Below are 19,310 nucleotides of genomic sequence, written 5' to 3'. Positions count from 1 at the left end.
CTGCCAAGACCTCCTCAAGCTCGTTCGGAGAAGCGGCAATTGAATTGCAACTCGTGGTTAGAGCAGCCACTATTCGCTCCCGATCCGGGCTGCTGGCTCGGGTCAACCTCACATCACATCTACATACGAGTACTCCGAACCTGGGTAAAAGTGTACCCACCAATGGATCTCAGAGTGGTGCTGGAAAACACACCTTTGAGGTGTTTATTGTCATTCCTTGATCTTCTATCATAACCATACTAAACAGGGATATTACAATCGAATGCAATAGAACAAACGATACCCGTTCTCAACACCTCAATCCTGACTTATTCGTGGACCAAGAAAGCCCAAGGGATCCAGCCAGTTTGCTCATCAAAACATGCATGACCCAAAGCATGGTCCAATGCTCAAGTCCTTCCTCGTTGCTTTTTTAGTGTCTTGCCTATCATGGACGTGTATGGTACGCCATCGCTCCCAGTATCAGCCTGGTGGGTCAAAATCCACCCAAGGGCTTCGAAAAGTTCCTCCGTAAGAATCGTAAGCGTTCCAGAACGCTCTGCTAGCATGTTGACAATATTACAAGCTTTTGTCGCTCGTTCTTTTGGTTATCCCAGCTCATGCCGCCCGCGAATCCAGAAAAATGCGAACGAGGACGCCACCCAATGCAACGACCGATGCTCACAATAACCTGAGCCGAGTTTTTTCATAACGCCGTTCCATCGTACTGTACAATCTCACATAAGAAAAACTTAACGCCATATTCCCACAATCAATTCGCTTCCACTGCGGCGGTGAATTTCAATGACTGTGCCATGTCAAGTTCTTTGCTGGTGTTTGCCCCATCGAGGTAGCTGTTAGCACTTCGACTCTTTGGCAGACCTGCAGGTTTCTTCAGTGTCGGACTAGAGGACGGATCCGATGGTGGGTCGAATATTTGCCGGAATACTGGATCATGTGGAAATTTAAGTACAGAAGATCTTTCCGGACTCAAAGAAACACCTTCTGCCTTCCTCACAATTTCCTTCAACGCACGGGTGATAACACCAGCTCGAACCACCAGGTCTCTTAAATCTTGCGTGTCAAATGGGAGTTTATCTCGGTGTTGGACATGAACCTCTGCAGGGGGTGGTGAGGATTCCGGGCAAGTACGATGCTGGTGGATGGTTTGAAGGAAAGTTTTGGTTTGAATGCTTTCACCGCGTGGCCGCCCATACGGGGGTGTCCCTGGACTGGAAATTGAACGTCGATTAATTGCTCTTCCCATGTCATTGGTCTTGGCTTCCTCATCTGCTGTCCGTTTGGAAGGCGGTGTTTCGTCCCCAAAGATGTCGGATGATACGGGCGAGGGAGGACGGGCAAAATTGTCCTCATCTTCATTGACTGTGGCCAGGTCAATGATGCTCTCCGCATCTTCCCATAGCTGTCTCGAGTGACTTTCAAGTAGTCCAAGGTGAGTTCCCCTCAGGCGAAGTCGTTTCAGCTCTTCAACCAACAACATAAACTCACGGACTTGACCGAATTGGAGGTGCACACTCTGCTGGCGATCGATGATGGACTGTGGGACTTTGACGCTGCGAATAGATTCTCGCTTCCAAGCCTTGTCATCACTGACAGGCTCCGACGGCTCGAGGATTTCGTCGACGTCGTCGAACTCAAAATCGTCGCTCCATTCCTCGCTAACAGGTTTGCTACCAAGTGCCCAAGTACCAAACTTAGTGGCCGATGATGGCAAGTCAGCTTCAGCCAGGCTGTCACGATTGTTTGGCACGCTTTGGCTACGTAAATGCATTGCAGCATTACTTTTACGGCCTGAAGGTCGGCTGCGTCCATTCTTTGTACCCTGTTTGCCGTGGACTGTCTTTGGCCGGGGACTTACACCGTTTGATTGATCACTGCCGAGCTTTTGGTGTTCTGACCAGTCAAAAATGGATGATCGTTTGGTCGATCGTTGTTCATCGAAATCATCATCAGAGAGTTGATCAAAGCGGATTGCATTTTGTGCTGACACATCCATCTGCACACGCCCTTCCTGTTCTTCCTGGTCGACTTTAGGAGACCATTCAATATCCTCTTCACCGTGGTCCGAGTCGAGATCCATCATCGTGGGTAATTCAGGCTCATCCTGCAGTTTTCTGCTGAATGCACGCATGGAGGGAGGGGAAGAGTTGAAAATAGGATCGGTATTGGGCCGTCTCTTAGGCACTGGAGTTGAAACAGAATCCTCTGGATCCACTTGGGGGCCCTTGACAGGGGTGGAGGCCTGATCAGGGCTGACGTCTCGTGCTGGCCTGTCCCTGTCAATACCATGGATCCCAATGCCCACAGTTGTAGCCTGATCGCTTCTACCGCTGAAGCTTGAACCTGGTTCATTCAATGTGGTTCGCTGCATTAATTCCTCCAAACCCGAGGTCTGAGGGGGCTCAGGATCCATAGAGAGCTCGTCAAAGATTGTCTCTATTTTGGGCTGACGAAAGCCAGAATGGCTGCTAGCAGTGGCTCGGGTGGCCATTGAATCATAAGCTGTGTCACTCTGGAAGTCCATTGAGTCGTCATCTGTGAATACTCTCGTGTCGTTGTCTGAGCTGGCTGTGGTGGGATCTGATGGGGCGGTAGAAGTACGCTTCGGCAATATGAAGCGGTGCTGTGATGAGGCATATAGAGGCGGACTTGATGTGAAGACCGGTGTGCCATGAGGAAGCTGAACTTCAAAAGCAGACACATCAGACACAGGTGACAAATGGGACAGGCCGTCTGGTGGGACAATGCTCCCATATGCTTCGTCCTTGTTCACTCGCACGATTGGGTCAGTGAAGTGACGTTGGGGAATACCTCTCCTTACAGAGCCCAAGGTTCGACGGATCTTATGGCGTCGACTGGTGGCAGGTAGTGGTGGATCCGATTGAATAACAGTGTGGTTCTCTTGGAAATCCGTCGTTTCCCGGGGCTCAACAGCACTGGCCAACAGCAAAGTTGGTGGCTGTCCCTGGATAGAAGATATCAAGCGAGCGGAAGAATCTCGACCGGGACCCGAGGAGTGCCTCTTCCTAGAATAGCTCGGCTCGAAGAATGGTCTCCAAGTAGAGATTCGTGATAAATGAGTGGGTTGCTCAACCACAAGGGCTGATTCAGTTGTCAAAGGCCGTGTATACGGCAAACCAGAAAATGTTGCTGACCGTTGGTGGCTGGTTGCTGGGCGTCTCAGCAGAGCCGGTGTTTCTCGGTCGTTGGTCAGAAATCTCTTTGAAGTCGAGCGTTTAACAAGTTTGTTTGGATGACCTGCGTCTCCTAATGATGACCTGGAGGTGTTGAGAGGTTCATCTAGTTTTGACGAGGACGAAGCCGGGCTGCTGTGGGCACCACGTGAAATGCTTGATATCCGTCTCAGCCAAAATGAACCAGGTCTGCTATTCTTTTCTCTTTCCGTTGATGGGTCTCTATCCAAGGTCCAGGGATTTAGGATTCCGTGCCTGCTCACAGAGCTCTCGCGGGACTGGGTGCCATTACTGCTGGTAGTGGTGGAAGGCGTGGCGGCTCGAATAGTCTTTCTTCTCAAAATGGAAGTGGAGAGGCGACGTTCCGTCCGTTCTGGGACGACAGGAGTCGAGGGCACAGGCTGCGAGGTGGCAGGACGCGGTGAGAAAGAGATGGATGGAGAGACAGGAGACTGTGTAGTGACATTGGAGCCAGGAGACTTTCTCTTGCCAGGCTTGATAAGAAATGAATCGCCGTTGGAGGAACCCAATGCTAAACCGGTGGCTGCAATTCCAATCGTGCCTATGGCACATAGCTGGAAGGTCTTGTTAGAGATGTACGAGGACGACATGGTGATTGGGCGCAGTATGGAAAGTAATTACCGTAGCAATATGTTCTTGACCGTGGTCCATCGTGGCTCAACAGGGAGATTGCCCTCGAGGCAGCTCAGCCCAGAGTTGCTGGTGTACGTTCACATGGAACGTCCTCATGGCGGGTTCACCATCAGCTGCAAGATTTGTGAAGGACAGAGAGGACTGAGTGATTGGCGCGGTCGTTGTCGTTGTCTGGGTTTGTGGTAAGGGTGTTGGTAGGAAGGATATGGTTTCCGGGGCAGGACGCGGAAAGGGAAAACAGGGCGAAACACGCGACGCAGCTGTAGCGAAGGAGGAGAAATTAGAGATGCTGAGAGAAAATAACACGCACAAGGCAATGCAAACAATGACGGGGCGGGAAAGAGGCACTTGGAACTGGATAGCGTGTCTAAGTGAGGGAGAGTGTGAGGTGGAAGGTGGGAGGTAGAGGTGGAAGAACGAGTCGAGATGGATGGTTGTGGTGGAAGTAGTTGGTGGTGACTCTGAGTGGTGCGTGGTGAGTAGGTTTCTGCAGTGTTTGTCAATGCAGATGGAGTGCAGGTGGATAAAATGGGATCTTCGCTTGGAAAGTTGGTATGGTGGTGGTAATGGTCAATGGGAGTGGGATTCGGGCGGGAGTGCTGCACAAAGAACAACCCACCGAGGCACCGCCAGCGCCTATTAGCAACTGCACCTGTTCCCAAGTTACCGGCTGTGGCTCTGTTAAACCAAGTTGCGGATCCAGTAGGCGATAGGCTAGCTAAACCATCACCATGATGACGCCCGCGGCACAGCCTACGGTTAAGGAACTACCTAAACTCTAGGTATGGAATACCCAGCATCGGATTGTCACTCCCGCTTCCCAAACCCGCTGCCAGCAGCAGATTGCACCCAAACCGCTTGGCCCCAAGAAGCCGTTGATTTAACAGTTTGGTGTCCTCCGTAGTCAGTATGAAGACCTCAACCAAAGTACATAACCTACGGACACGCGTACAATCGGTAGATGGTCTGAATACTGCACAAGTATGTAATACAGAGTTCCTCGTACTTCGAGTTGTTGTCCCGGTGTCCCAACTGTCAATTCCTGTTGCTCCTACAGCTGTACGAGGCACGCCGTCCCGTTCATCCAGCCCAGCGGGCTGCTGTCATTGAAATAAGTTTGGACTCGTACCGAGCTAGCAAGTTCTGCCATGTCAAAACACTCTTCGGTCGTCCTGTCAAAATGATAGAACCGGGATCTGCCTCTGGGGCGCCCCTCCAACCCGTCAAGGACCCAGGGTTCAAACCACATCGAGCACAGGCCAGCACAGCACTCGACTGTGGCGTGGATATCGTTGCCTCTGAGGTCTTGTCCAGCAGCGCTTGAGTGGGACCAACACTCCTGCTGCCGCGTGCCGCTTCTCAAATCAGTAGTCGTGCGGTTGTGCACGGTGTACGAGGCACAGGGGAGATGCAATGCTACAGTTGTTTATCTACAATGTCCATCAGCATTTTATTCAACCTCCTGTAGTGCTACATTGATCCATTCAACGTTCTCGATGCCGCTGGTATGTCTCACTACAATACAATCCTCTAAGCGAGGCAATTGTTTGATGAAAGGCAACTTACATTGGCATCTGCAAGGATAAGACCGTTCGAATGAGCTTCTCCTCAAAGTGGCTGGTTTAGCATCGACTGTAGCTTCCACAGCTGCTATTCTAGGTTCGCGATCAAGGGATCATATCAGCTGCTACGAAAATGGACGGTTCAGCTAGTGGAGTAGAAACGCACAAAGCCAGCGACATCTATGGTTCCTCTGATGGATTGCGTCTATTACGCCGCTTACAAGGGACAGCAACTGGGTTCTTCCTCGATAGCCAGGGCCGATCTTACGAGGAGAATGGCAGAATAGGGAAGGACGAACAAGGCGCTGGAGCAGTGTTCTGACTCCTCGTCTGCGTTTCTCAGCACAGGCGAGCTTTTAATGAAGTTGCTGGCATTACCCTGGTTGACCATCTTGCCATGATTCGTATTCCTGGAGAGAAGGACGATCTACTGTTTCGGTGTGACCCTTGTGCGCTGTGCCCCACTGCAGTTTGTGTCAAGCCATGCCTCTGATGCCGAGAAGCGGAAAGGTTGTTGACAAAACAGTACAGATTGGGAGCTGAGCAGTGAGCACGAGGCGCACGGCCCGAGCGATGAACACGCGCAGTGTACAGTAGCGAGCACGCTAGAGCATGAAACGCGAACATAATCTTGAAAAGAGCGGCTGGATGTACGTAAATGGCTGTTCAATCGGATGGTAAGACCGCGACTCGAAATAAAACCCGAAGGATGCCAGCCACGACGTTCTGGGGACTTGATGAGAGGAGGATTCGTCTTCCTACTATCGTGACTTGGAAAGTCCTTGTGCAGCGCCAATGATGCAATAGCAGCATAAGGTCGCTGCCGGGTCTCGGTTGAGCAGTGGAGAAAGGTGCGTCGGAGTTGTCTGTTTGCTTGTCAACCCTGCAAAACAATAACGACACCACGATGCAGTGGATCAATTAGTCCCAGCTAGTCGTCCAGCTTGGATGAGGTGGAGGCTGTTCTTTTCGTAAACAAGGTCACGGCGCGCCACAATTCGCTGGCAACTCGGATGACGAGATTCGACATGATACGCTTAAAGTCAGATCTCTCGCGTCGCGTGTGTGTACTCCGTACTCGTACTATCTCAGGTTAGAAAAGGCTAAGCCCTCAAGCTGCAGGCTGTGGCGCCTGGCCGCCCCGACAGTTTGTTTTTCCCCACGAACTTGTTGTCTGAGAGGGCTGGCTCATGCCTTGATGACTCGGTGACTTGGTGACTGGACTTGTAATCTGTAGGTTGAGCAGGTGTCACTGTGTTGTTCAAGTACACCACACAGACACACAGATCCAACAGATCAATGCAGGTCTGGAGTGACACTTGTCAGACAGGACTCTTGGTCTTCTGGAAGTACCGGTTGCTGATTGACTTGTTTTAGATGTGTGAATGTTGTGCAGGGTTGTTGGTCTAGACACATCGCGTCCGCATTGGCTGCAACGCGCAATGGAGGGGCAGACAACCTGCCAGTAGCCACTCCAGCGGTACTGATGCTGTCCAGTCACCAATAATACCGAGGACGCCGACTACCTTTCCCTTGTACCGAATGCCCCGGCCCCTTGCCCAAGGGGTTTCTGGTGAAGTGAGTGACTAGCCTATAAAGTTGTTAGTACTCCTTACGAGGTGGTTGATATATGAACATGGTCTGCACGGACTGGTGTGTGTAGATTTGGCCATCCTGTAGTCACGTTTCAAAGAAATACCTGCTGTGTCATTACGGGTATAGTACGGTGGACCTAGGTAGTGTCTGAATTCAAACGACCCGGTAATGGTCTGGTCCATACATACAGGCGACACCTCAACTGCCAGTGCGGGGAATGAAACCTTACCCTGAGAGCCGGCCCTCTAGCTAAGCACTTCAAATCTCAAAAGGAAACAAATCCGTACTGGAGGACGGCACAACTCTCCTCTGTGCGGTTGAAGCGACCGGCCAGCAATAAGGCTCTTCTCCATGCATATCTTAACTCTTCAGAGTTTACTGTTCTGAGCTAGCTGGAGCTGACACGGAAGATCATGCACCAGCCTCTCCCTTCGTAATCCCAAGAGGCTTTGAGATCCGGGCCTCAAGGGTTTACACTTTCCACCATGACATACTTCCATACGGGCTGAGCACTGACATCTGACACAACGGTTTCTAGAATTCGGAGTCGACTGGACGGATATTTCGATGAGCACGAGAAGGGCGGCCTGATTTGCTAGCATCAGTCCCCTCATCCTCCTCCTCAAGCACGACGAAGTGCTTGTGCCGTGCTCTCAAAGAAGACGATATTTCAAACTCTGCATATGCATTGTTGCTGCCGGTCATCCACCCATCGAACTACTGCAGATGTTGGTCATTGATTAGCGACTGATTCCCTGTATTCTGACCTAGGAGCACATCACCTTGTCAGTGATCACTGATCAGCCATTCCCGGAGTCGCCTACGTAGAGCGGGACCCGCATATTTCGCTTACAGGGATATGACGCGTTTGGCTGCCACGGCTCCAGGATCCTTCTCGACGCGTGCTAGATCGGCATCGTCTTGAATCATGATTGTGGCTAGGGCCTCGGGCTCAAATACCGCGCCTACGCCTCGGTGATAAGAAAACTGGCACATATCTACAGAGTACAGGCTTAGCACGAATGTACGTATCTCTGAGAGCACTCTACCTAGGTAACTTACAAGTAGGTAAGTACCGGGCATGGAGTGAACATTGTTTCTACCGGCGTCAGTTGGAATACTAATTACCAGGTATGCACAGACAGATTCACCGAGCACATCAAAACATGTCTTTTACTTTGTTTCCCCTCCCCCCCAATCTAGGGACCACCAGGTAGCTCCGAGATATTGCTATACACACATAAATTCAATGTTCATGTTAGTGGTAAATACAGTACGTTGCATTCGCAAACAGGACACCGAACTGCAACCCCAACTTGCATTCTGAATTTCTGACAAGCTCGATACCTGTTATGGCCTAGTCCCTTTTCGGACATTGCCAAGAAGGCCTCACAACCGTCTTTCAACAAATTCGTCAAGAAACAGATGCTAGGCCAAATGGATCACAACCTTCCATTTCTGAAAAGTGTTCGCTGTTGATCAAGGCTGGAGTGTACTCCGTACTAGAGTCAATTTCACTAGCCCAACCGCTCGTGTAAAACTTTGGAACCGGAAAGCAGCCGGTACTCAGAGCGGAAGAGACTGGGCTTTGACTAGACTCGCCACATCCTACCGCCCTGCCAATTTCAAACCTTGCATCAACTCCGCTTCAGCTGTACAGGTTTCAGGACGATTACCCAATCCGCCACAAACGCCCATTCCCAGAGTGAACTCACTTCTGCCCGGCTCTGGAAGAAATCGTGTAACCTACACGGTTCACCCGGACACGCTATCCAGGACTTTGGCACTCGATAACAAGCCTCGGTCTATTGATATCTTCCGTGGGTCACAAGTCAACATGGAAGCGGAAATTCAAGCTCGAATTCCTAACATCGATCATGTGTTATCGGAGTACTCCGTGGTAAGCACCTGTCCTCATGTTGGAGGTTTTGTTGGTAGCGGGCATGGCTTCAGGTCACTATGCTCAGCCCGGCCCTCGGATTGAAGCCCTTTGTCCTTGGAATCCGAAGCTGACTATCTTCAGGGGTATCTAAATCATGCATCCAAACTCTATGTATCCGAAGATGATCCTTCTGCAGAGTCACCATTAAGTGAAGCTCTCGAGACCGTAACTTCACTGCTTGTATCTGCCTCAGGCAATTTCTCTGAGCAAAATGAAGCCGCAATACGGAACTTGGTGGAACAATTCGTTTCGAAATTCAGTGAGGCCAATGGCATAGATTCTGAGAGGCGGCAGATGCCTTTTGCTGCCAAAAGATTGGAGCAGACTATCCAAGTCAGCTCTCAACGCAATGTGTCATCCACTCTGGGACTGACAGGTGCTGCCGTTGATCTCGAAGCTGCTAATGCCCGCAAGGTCGAATCGAAAGTTGACAAGAAGAAGCTTGAAAAGGCCGAGCGGAAGATTCGAGCCAAGCAGGACAAGAAAGTAATGAAGAATGTCGAATATGAGGCCTCCAGGTTGATAGACCAGCCTGATGCCGCACAGTCATACGAAGAGTTCTTCATGGCTGTCAATCCTCTACAACTCGGTTCTGATGCTCAATCCAAGAGCAAAGATATCAAAGTAGATAGCATTGACGTGTCAATCTCCGGCAAACGAATTCTTACCGATACATCTCTCACTTTAGCGTACAGTCGCAGATACGGTTTGGTTGGTCAGAACGGTATCGGCAAATCAACCTTGCTACGGGCTTTGAGTCGTCGTGAGGTGGCCATTCCAACCCATATCTCAATTCTTCACGTAGAGCAGGAGATCACAGGAGATGATACTCCAGCTCTTCAGGCTGTTCTTGACGCAGATGTCTGGCGTAAGCATCTACTTGCAGAGCAAGAAAAGATCACCCAACAACTAGCCGAGCTCGAGGCCGAACGTTCTACACTAGCGGACACATCGAAGGATGCCGGACGTCTTGACAAGGAAAAGGACGGGCTTGACATCACCTTAGGAGACATACAAGCCAAGCTCGGTGAAATGGAATCTGATAAGGCAGAATCTCGCGCGGCCAGTATCCTGGCAGGTTTGGGATTCTCGACGGAACGTCAACAATATGCCACCAAAACGTTCTCGGGTGGTTGGCGTATGAGATTGGCCCTAGCCAGAGCATTGTTCTGCGAGCCAGATCTGCTGTTGCTGGACGAACCTTCCAACATGTTGGATGTGCCATCAATCACCTTCTTGTCCAACTATCTCCAGACGTATCCCAGCACAGTACTAGTCGTCTCGCACGATCGAGCATTCCTCAACGAAGTGGCGACGGACATCATCCACCAACATTCTGAACGCTTGGACTACTACAAGGGTGCCAATTTCGACTCCTTCTACGCCACTAAAGAAGAACGAAGAAAGACGGCTAAACGCGAATACGAAAACCAGATGGCACAAAGAGCTCACCTGCAGGCATTCATCGACAAATTCAGATACAATGCCGCAAAGTCCTCGGAGGCGCAGTCTCGTATCAAAAAGCTGGAGAAGATGCCAGTGCTTGAAGCTCCCGAGGCTGAATATCTAGTCCACTTCAAGTTTCCAGATGTGGAGAAACTATCTCCACCAATCATCCAAATGTCCAATGTATCGTTCGGATATTCCCCAGATAAGATCCTGGTCCGAAGTGTTGATCTCGATGTCCAACTGGACTCTAGAATCGGTATTGTGGGACCCAACGGTGCGGGTAAGACTACGGTTCTCAAGCTCTTGATCGGACAGCTGCAGCCTACAACCGGGCTGATCTCGCAGAATCCTCGTCTACGTATCGGCTTCTTTGCTCAGCATCATGTGGACGCGCTTGATATGAACACATCGGCCGTGGGGTTTATGCAGAAGAACTACCCTGGTAGAACCGACGAGGAATATCGAAGACATCTTGGTGCCTTTGGCATTACTGGTATGACTGGCTTGCAAAAGCTTGAGCTTCTATCCGGAGGCCAGAAGTCCAGGGTTGCATTTGCCTGCCTGTCATTGACGAATCCACACATTCTGGTTCTTGACGAACCGTCAAATCACCTTGATATCGAGGCTATGGACGCGTTGTCAACTGCATTGCAGCAATTTCAGGGGGGTGTACTAATGGTCAGTCACGATGTTACGATGCTGCAGAACGTTTGCACGAGCCTGTGGGTGTGTGATAAGGGTACCGTAGAGAAATTCCCTGGCGACGTGAATGCGTACAAGAAGAAGATTCTGGCCCAAGCAAATGAGGCAGGCGTGGTCCAGGCTCACTGAGATAACTATGATAAGGTGGTGTAAGGAGTATGAGGTGTATGTAAGTGGCAGCCTGCGAGGAAGCAGGTCAGTGACAAATCAATAGAGACCAGCACCCGTGTGAAACGAGCGAATGTTTGAGGTGCTCTTACCTAAGCTATAGTACATGCTCGAAGATGTCGCTACTAGTTAGCTAGTACCTCGTACTATACTGTGTACTGTGTACGAGAAGGTATGATATGAACCTGGAACGACAACCGTTTACGCTCTCTCTCGGCAAAGGACATATCTCCCTAACATAATATATAGAAACTCGTATCGGTATACTGGGTGACCAACTTGACAAGTACGTCTGGCGACCGTGCATGACTTCCGTCTTCTAGTGGACAGAAAGCGTCATCTCCAAGCCTGGGGAATTGTACGGATCTGTCTGTCGGCTAATGCAACGATAATTTGGTCACGAAACCCAAGGCTGCCGGGCACTTGGCGGGTAGAGCAAGTCAAGCCTTCATTCCCTGGGGATGAGATCATCATGATCACCACCAAGACGCCCTCTGCCCACTTTTTCTATGACATCCACCGGCACCCTACGCCAGGAACACTCGCTTACATGCTTGGAGCTGTCCTGTATCCTAATATCTCCAAAACATGGCTCTCACTTCACTCTTTCCTCGCAACAGAGCCTCACCACCTCAAATATTCAACACGCGACCACCTTGAGCCACACTTGACAGCCACGGTTGCGCTGACAATTTGACCTCTTCGCAATGAGGTCGATTGCAGCTTCGATCGCTGGCTTGGCCACACTCCTGCCATCCCTGGTCATTGCCCAGTCCTCAAGCTGTGGCCCTGCGCCTTCTAATGGGATCCGTCCTTCAATTGCGTCTGGCTATACATACCAAGTCGTTGCCACCGGGCTTGCAAAACCGCGTGGCCTCGTCCTTGATGGGGAGGGGAATCTCTTGGTGGTAGAAGCAGACAGAGGCGTGATATCTGCCCATAGCCTTCAGGAAGAGAATGGCTGTGTATCAATAAGCAGATCTTCGGACGTCACAGAAGCCCTAGAGGTCAGTGCATGGGACGTTGTCATTCTGCGAACCCTACTGACATGCAATCTAGCTCAACCATGGCATCGAGCTCTCTGACGACGGGAGAACCCTTTATGGCTCCTCAGAAACCGATGTATATTCCTGGACCTACGATGCTGCTGTGAGAACCGTTTCCGAGCAGAAAACCCACATCAGTAACATGAGTGGAAGTGATCATTCGACTCGAACACTTCTGCTCTCTCGGCAGGTGCCTGGTATGATGGTTGTGTCCAAAGGAAGCTTGAGTAACATAGATATGCTGGCTACCGATAGAAGCACCGGAAGTTCGCAAGTCAAAGCATTTAACCTGACAAATTCGACATCCCCTTATGATTACAACTCCGACGGCCTGCTCTTGGGCTGGGGCTTGAGAAACGAGGTGGGAGTTGCAGAACACCCGCAAAGTGGTGGAATCTGGGGTGTCGAAAATTCTGCCGACCAAATGACGCGGATGGGAGTTGATATTCACGAGGACAACCCCGCCGAAAAGCTCAATTTCCTAGGCTACTTGAATGGAACAGCATCCCCGAATCAAGGAGGAAATTTTGGTTATCCGTGGTGTTTTGCTGCCTGGGAAGTGAACGATATACCAGACAATGGTAAGTTGTCGGTCGGCAGTCAATTCGCCATCGATGCCACCACTGCTTCCAACAATGAAAATAAGACGGATGAATTCTGTGCGGAACAAATTCCCCCTCGCTTGAGCTTCCAGGCACACATGGCACCTATGGATATCAAATTCAACAACAGTGGCCAAGAAGCCTGGGTGACTTTTCGCGGTAGTTGGGATCGGACTGATCCCGTTGGTTACAAGATGGCGGTAGTAGCATTCACCGAGGCTGGTGAGCCCGTTGACGAGCATGACAGCATGACAGCCGCCGTTGATATCTTTGCTAATGAGGATCTATCGAGATGCCCCGGCAATTGTATGCGACTTGTCGGAATGGCCATTGATCCTCAGGGTCGCATCTTTGTTGCTTCGGATGCCTCAGGGGAGATCTACCTCGTCACAAGGACAGACCGATCAGGTACTCCCGCTGGATCTCCAACATCATCAGCTTCAGCATCAGCCACTGGAAATACTGCACACAGGAGTCGTTCTCCGATCTCAGGAGATTCTCTAGGTCTCTTTTCGTCTCTGTTGGGATTGTTGCTGTACTGGCTATGATGCTAGGAACGGAACCCCAATTGAGAGTGGTTTTATGGGTGAGCAGTCCCGGCGACGTCGACCTGATTTGCATTTTGCCCTTCAGGGCGTATCTCATTTGATGGAGTCAGCCATGATACACGAGTGTAATGACATATACATAGACAAAGCGAGAGCGTGTCACCTTTTATTCCGAATCAAAGCTTCACTGCCAACTACGGCACTTGTCCTATTGTCCTATACAGCCACAATCCATCGTGAAGTTCCTGTTTCACTGACCCCTGAACGCACTTCACTGAGCAGACATTGCAGTCAGCAGCACTTCTGTCGCGAGCTATTCTTCTCTACACTTATCAACAGACTAAAAGCTCACCATGACACGACTACTATCCTGTTGAGTCAAGTACAGAAACCAAAGTCTTCAGAGTGAACGCAGTATCTGTTGGCTAACTCCAGCGCCAGTGACCAACTTCAGAGGGTTCTTTGAGGTATGACATTCTCGACGATATCATTGATGATGTCGTCGATGATGTCGTCGTCAGACACTAGTGTTATTGTGAATTCAGGTGATTGTGATTCTGAACTCAGCGATCCATCTTCGGATCTTGACAACTACGAACTCGACTTGGATGTCGGCGTTCACAAGTGAGAATCAATAGCCCAGGCTCCACCAAGTCTTCCGGAATGGGCAATAACCAATCTACCTTGAAGCGACCACGCTCACCTCACCAAGATGGTGACGGCGATATTTCAATGTCTAGTCCTGGCGGGAAAGATGGATCCCGAGAGTACAAGCGGTTCAGGCTCATGACTGCTCAATACAGTCGGCTAGAAAGTGTCCCCAACGAGGCGAGTGACTTCCTATGTTGTCGCATCCAATGGTTGCCCATCATCGTTGTCAAGTCCGATCTGACCTTGCCGCACAGATTCTCGATCAGATCGCCTTCTATGTCGATAACGACCGGGACTTTATGAATCTTGCTTCCTCGAGTCCCTTCTTGGCACAGTCTCTCATCCCAGCAGAATCGGCTATCTGGAAGAAGCGTTTTCTGTCATTGTACGACGTCCCACTGGTGGATGAGCACGCTCAGTATGCCGTCGCCTATCAGTTGCGCCGCTTCGTCTTGTCTCGCTGGGTTACCTTCCGCAATCCTGATGATGCGAGACTCAAGATCCAGATGGATAATTTGAGGAACATGGTCATTGGTGAGCAAACATCGGCCTTCTATCCACTCTCCTCTGCCATGTACCAGGATCAGATCGCTAATTCTTCACCTTCAGAAACATACCTTCCAGAAAAGCCGCATCTCCCGGTCCCGACAACATCTCGAAACCTGGCAGCATTTGAGTCACCACAGACCTCGCCATGGATGCTCAAGTTCCTGTCGACGGCTTTGTTTCCAGGCACCACTCGTCGAGCCAAATTTGGCCAGCCACAACCCCTCTTCGATGCTCTCCAGGTCTGTCTCTCGCATTTACTGCTCTCTCCTGCCTCGGAGATGGCCAATCAAGTGGACTCATCGAGAGCAGATTACAATCTCGTTCGTGTCTACCATTGGAATGAAGCATTTTCCACACTGTATCGACGTGTTCAAGTCCTGAAGGAGGAAGAGCCCAAGAAGGAACCGGATCCACGGACCAAGAGGAAGTCTAAGAAGTCTAAGAAGGCTCACAAGTGTCAGAAGCCCCCCCAGCTCAAAGATCGACGTTCCGCAGCTCCAGAGCCACCTGAGTTCAAATTGGAGGTTGACATGCACACTCTGCTCCATATTCGCAACTTCTGGCACCGACACTTGATTGACAGCACCAAGGCCCTCGCCAAGTCGAATTGCCGCTGGACCGGTGAAGATACTTATTCCAAAATGGCAAATAAGCTGTTGCAGGTGGGAATCACTCCAAAGAAATGGGACAAGCCATTGAGAAGCGAGCCGTCTCCGGTGGCCACGGAGTGGCATGGTCATTACAGCTGTATCCACCCCTGGCCAAAGAACGTTCGAGATCTGGAGGAACGCCAAACATGTGCTGAAGATTGGAGTTTTGTTGACCCGTTGGTAAGTGAAACCGAAGACATAGATTGCATCCTCCAAATCCCTGCCGTCGAGCCTCGACATTCCAAATGCTAACATCTCTTTCAGAAACTCGAGTTCTCAACGAGCCAAAACAACATCAAAGACGGCCTTTGGCCACCGATTTTCTCTTCGATCCCGGCATTCGACACCACCATCCCGGCCCTCGACACTGACAGTAGCACCTGCACCATGATCCAAGGCCTCGCGACCTTTATCGACCTATCATCCGATACCACCAGCACCAACAAGAGAAAATCGACAGGTAAACAGCCCGCCTTGACTCTCCCAAAGCTACCGAAATACCATCCCTTTCTCTCCCTCCGGCTCCGCGGCGTCATCCACCCTATTCCCGATCAACCACCACCTCCTCCCCCGCCACCGAGCAAGGAACCAGACAACAGCGGCGAGAAAGGCAAGGGCAAAGCAGAAGAAAAATACGTCGAAGACGAAGACAAGTCCATCCCCGGCTGGCGAAGAATCGTCATGATCATGTACAAGCCGACCAAGCGCTACATGATCCAGGTGCTGGAATATGCAGAGGAGAACTTCGGCGACGCTTTCGGCCCGGCCATCTCGACCCTTTTGACTCAGAACGCCACCACTCAAACCGGCCAAGCCCCTGATGCCAACGCCCATTCCAATGCCAGTGGGAGCGGCACCAGCCAGCCAGCCCAACCAGCATACGACAGCGAGGAAGCCGAGGCGCAACTCGAAGCATACCTCACTAAGAAACTGCTGTCCAAACCGGAATGGCGCTCGGCATCGGCCATGACCCGCGCGAAAATCGAAGACATGGAGAACCGCTTCCGCGCCGCCTACGCGCTCGACTGGCTCGACATGGAGTACGCGTATGCATACGAGGGCGTGATCATCCCCGGCGGCAAGATCATGCTGGGTCGCTGGTGGCGCTGTGGCTTGCTTGGGGAGGGACCGGGCAAGGAGTTGAATCCGGACGGTGGACCAGTTGAGCCTACTGATGACGAGGGTGAGGGTGGTGGGGATGGCGATGCAGTGGATGCCGATGGAGGTGCGGGTCCTGGTCCTGGTCCTGGTCCCCAGACTCAGACTCAGACTGCGAATGCTGCAAGGGTGCCGGACGTGAGCAACGGCTTGGAACGTGGCCCTTTCGTCTTCTGGTGCTGAACATTCCTAAGCAGGTGCCGTTCTGGCTGATGGCTGGCAAAGAGCAGTCGAACCAAAGCATGGTGCGAGAAGATTTTTCTTTTGGTGTTTGCACGCAGAAACACGAGACAAAACAGCTCAAAAAATGGAATTGCTTTGCTACATAGCTAGCTAGCTACAGAAATCAAAGCTCTAGGGGTGTGTCTCAACGGTGCGCTCCGCCTTTCCAACAGCCAGAAAGATGATCGTGAACATTCATCGTGGATTCCTCGACCACACGCTGGAGTGCCTCTCCTAATAGACCAAGTAGTGCTCGCCCTCGATATTTCAGCTGAAGCGCCGAGCCAAGTTGCCACTCTCGTCAACGTACTCGAAGTCGCTGGCGCTGATGGCGCTGGGGGAACCACCCATGGTAACCGGGACGGCGCCGCTCATCTCTGGAGCAGCACGCTGAAGGCGCGGGCTCTGGTCTGGGTAGTATTTCCCACCCGGGTGCAAGGGTTGGAGTGTTTCCTGTTGCGCCGGGTACTGGTCGTCGTCGAAGCCGTAGGTCGTGTACGGTGGGTGCGTGTGCTGCGCGCCGGTGGCCCATAGTGCTGGTTGTTGTGGTTGCCCGGCGGTTTCTTCGATGTCGGCCGCAGAGGGTGCGTAGACGCCGTCCATGTCAGGGAAGTCGAAGTGTGAGGAGGTTGAATTGGTGGCTTTCGGGTCGGAGATTGGTTCGAAGAGCCCATTTGGTTCTCTGAGATGATCGCTGCTGATTGTCGTTGCAGCCTCGCCGGTGGCGACGTTGGTCAGGTCATTGTTTTGCACTTCGACTTCTCGGTCGCGGATGCGGCGCATCAGATCTAGGAAGCTCGAGTTCTGGAACTTGGTGCTCGTGTCGTGCTGCACAGAGGTCAAGAGCTGGCCGGCGGTCCGGGCGAGCTCATCGGCGTCTCGTGTGTCTTGCTCAGCCGTGCGGTCTTTCCACTCTCGGTATTGGATTGCGTCAGATCCAATCTTGACGTTTTCCATCGGTTCGACTGCGGTTTGTTCTTGTTGAAGAGGTGTTTCTTGGGTGGTGGCTTGCAGGTTTGCCTGGTCCATTTCCTGTGCGTGGGCAAAGGCGTCTGCAAATGCGGCCTCAAAATCAGCATCGGACATTTGAGGGGCTTGTTGCTCCATTGTTGCTGGGGTATGTTGTTGCTGCTGCCGAAAGCCGCTGTCTTGATACATCCCATTGTACTGCCCATAAATTGGTTGTGAGTAATTGCTCATCATCATCGAAGGTGGCATATTATTCATCTGCGGCTCCCTCACTGCTTGCTTTCCCTGAGAGACCGGTGTACTCGCGCTTGACCGCTGCCGCATGAACTCAGTGTGCCATCCTCCAACGGTAGACCTAACCAAAGGCGCTTCTTGTCGGAATTGCTGTGCTGGAACTGGCTGCTCGTTAATGCTCAGTTTCTGGAAATCAGACGCCCAACCGTTCATGGCCGGCTGGCTGGAAGGTCGATACATGGGAAATGCGTTGGCGAAATCATGAGGCTGCTGAAACTGGAATTGATTTGGAAGGGCATTTTCGAAAGCGTGAAAGTCGGCATCGAGTGAGCCTGCGCGAGGGTCGGCAGTGCGGAAACTCTGTGTCGGGGCGATTAGCGATGATGTCGTCTTCTTAATCACATGGCCATACCTGATCAAGCGGTTGTCGCGCACCAACTAAACGGTCCTGCTGAAGGGTGCGATCGACTTGTGTATGCTTCTGCAGGTTTTGTAGAGGGTTCGACGGGCCACATAGGGCGTCCGCCATTGCGAAGTGTGTGATGACAGATCAACGAACGGGAAAGACTAGGTGCATATGAGGTGGGATGGGAAGAACAAAGCGGACAGGGTCGGCGGGGCGGGAGCTGTTCTGGTAGTTTACAAAGTAAGGGTGGTTTGGGAAACAGACGAAACAATATCCAGCGCTGGCTGTTCACAGAACGAGGAAAGATGGATGTTATGTCAATCTAGGCATGGCAAAATGTTTGGACATTTATGGATGTTCGCAGACATGAACCGAGGCTCCGGAAAAACTACGGCCGAGCAGGAGAGGTGCCCGTTCCCTTTTGCGTCTACAGAGTAGAATCACACTGTCATCACACTGTCTTCTATATCGTATTATTTATGGTACACGCACTGTCTACCGGCACCACAGTATCTAAAATGCTATCAAAGTGTCTTTCGAGATGCTATGTTTTAATCCCGAATGGATCATTCCGCAGCACTGTGTCCTTTAGCGGAAGGCAATATGTTCTGCCGGAATGTCACGTGCCAAGCCTTGGGTTTGGCCTTGCGCTGCTTTCGAAGCCTCCAAGTACTGTACATGCTTTACTTTCTAACCTATGTTGTTCAGATTCAAGAGCGGCAGCAATGCAGTGTCGACCGAAGCTTCGAGACGAAGTTGAAGATCATGGTTGCTGGCTTTGGTGGAGAGAAATTACTGCCTTGGATCTACGACAATGACATCGAAAAAAGTCTGGGATAAGTACTGAAACGGATTAGATCAAGCTCCTAGATTTTGCTTAGAATGCTTTGCACGCATTCTTTTCTTCAAATTATTATCCCAGCTACCAGCTAGTGTCTATCTCTACTAATCCAGCAATATGACGCACAGGCGCCCCTTAAAGCAGCAAGAAGTCTAATACGGATACAA

General features: G+C 51.2%; 5 protein-coding genes across 5 annotated transcripts; 3 read left to right on the top strand and 2 right to left on the bottom strand.

The window, feature by feature from the left end:
* Positions 1–751: 751 nt before the first annotated feature.
* On the bottom strand, positions 752–3,805 carry A1O9_01148 (uncharacterized protein; the record flags this gene model as incomplete). Its single annotated transcript, XM_013410308.1, has 1 exon — positions 752–3,805. The coding sequence occupies one exon, from the start codon at positions 3,803–3,805 to the stop codon at positions 752–754; it is 3,054 nt and encodes a 1,017-aa protein (XP_013265762.1).
* Positions 3,806–8,843: 5,038 nt separating this feature from the next.
* On the top strand, positions 8,844–11,228 carry A1O9_01147 (ATP-binding cassette, subfamily F, member 3; the record flags this gene model as incomplete). Its single annotated transcript, XM_013410307.1, has 2 exons — positions 8,844–8,906; positions 9,030–11,228. The coding sequence occupies 2 exons, from the start codon at positions 8,844–8,846 to the stop codon at positions 11,226–11,228; spliced, it is 2,262 nt and encodes a 753-aa protein (XP_013265761.1).
* A 746-nt stretch (positions 11,229–11,974) lies between these two features.
* Positions 11,975–13,463, top strand: A1O9_01146 (uncharacterized protein; the record flags this gene model as incomplete). Its single annotated transcript, XM_013410306.1, has 2 exons — positions 11,975–12,274; positions 12,327–13,463. The coding sequence occupies 2 exons, from the start codon at positions 11,975–11,977 to the stop codon at positions 13,461–13,463; spliced, it is 1,437 nt and encodes a 478-aa protein (XP_013265760.1).
* An 890-nt stretch (positions 13,464–14,353) lies between these two features.
* On the top strand, positions 14,354–16,498 carry A1O9_01145 (uncharacterized protein; the record flags this gene model as incomplete). The annotated part of the gene is made up of 4 exons (XM_013410305.1): positions 14,354–14,648; positions 14,724–15,037; positions 15,086–15,493; positions 15,578–16,498. Coding segments are annotated over 4 exons (1,938 nt in total), but the record flags the coding sequence as incomplete, so codon positions are not given.
* A 462-nt stretch (positions 16,499–16,960) lies between these two features.
* A1O9_01144 (uncharacterized protein) lies at positions 16,961–18,425 on the bottom strand (the record flags this gene model as incomplete). The annotated part of the gene is made up of 2 exons (XM_013410304.1): positions 16,961–18,256; positions 18,309–18,425. The coding sequence occupies 2 exons, from the start codon at positions 18,423–18,425 to the stop codon at positions 16,961–16,963; spliced, it is 1,413 nt and encodes a 470-aa protein (XP_013265758.1).
* Between the last annotated feature and the right edge of the window lie 885 nt (positions 18,426–19,310).

This window comes from Exophiala aquamarina (genome assembly GCF_000709125.1).
Source record: "Exophiala aquamarina CBS 119918 chromosome Unknown aczIA-supercont1.1, whole genome shotgun sequence".
In the NCBI taxonomy this organism is placed as follows: Eukaryota; Fungi; Ascomycota; class Eurotiomycetes; order Chaetothyriales; family Herpotrichiellaceae; genus Exophiala; species Exophiala aquamarina.
This window is presented reverse-complemented; position numbering and strand designations above follow the sequence as displayed.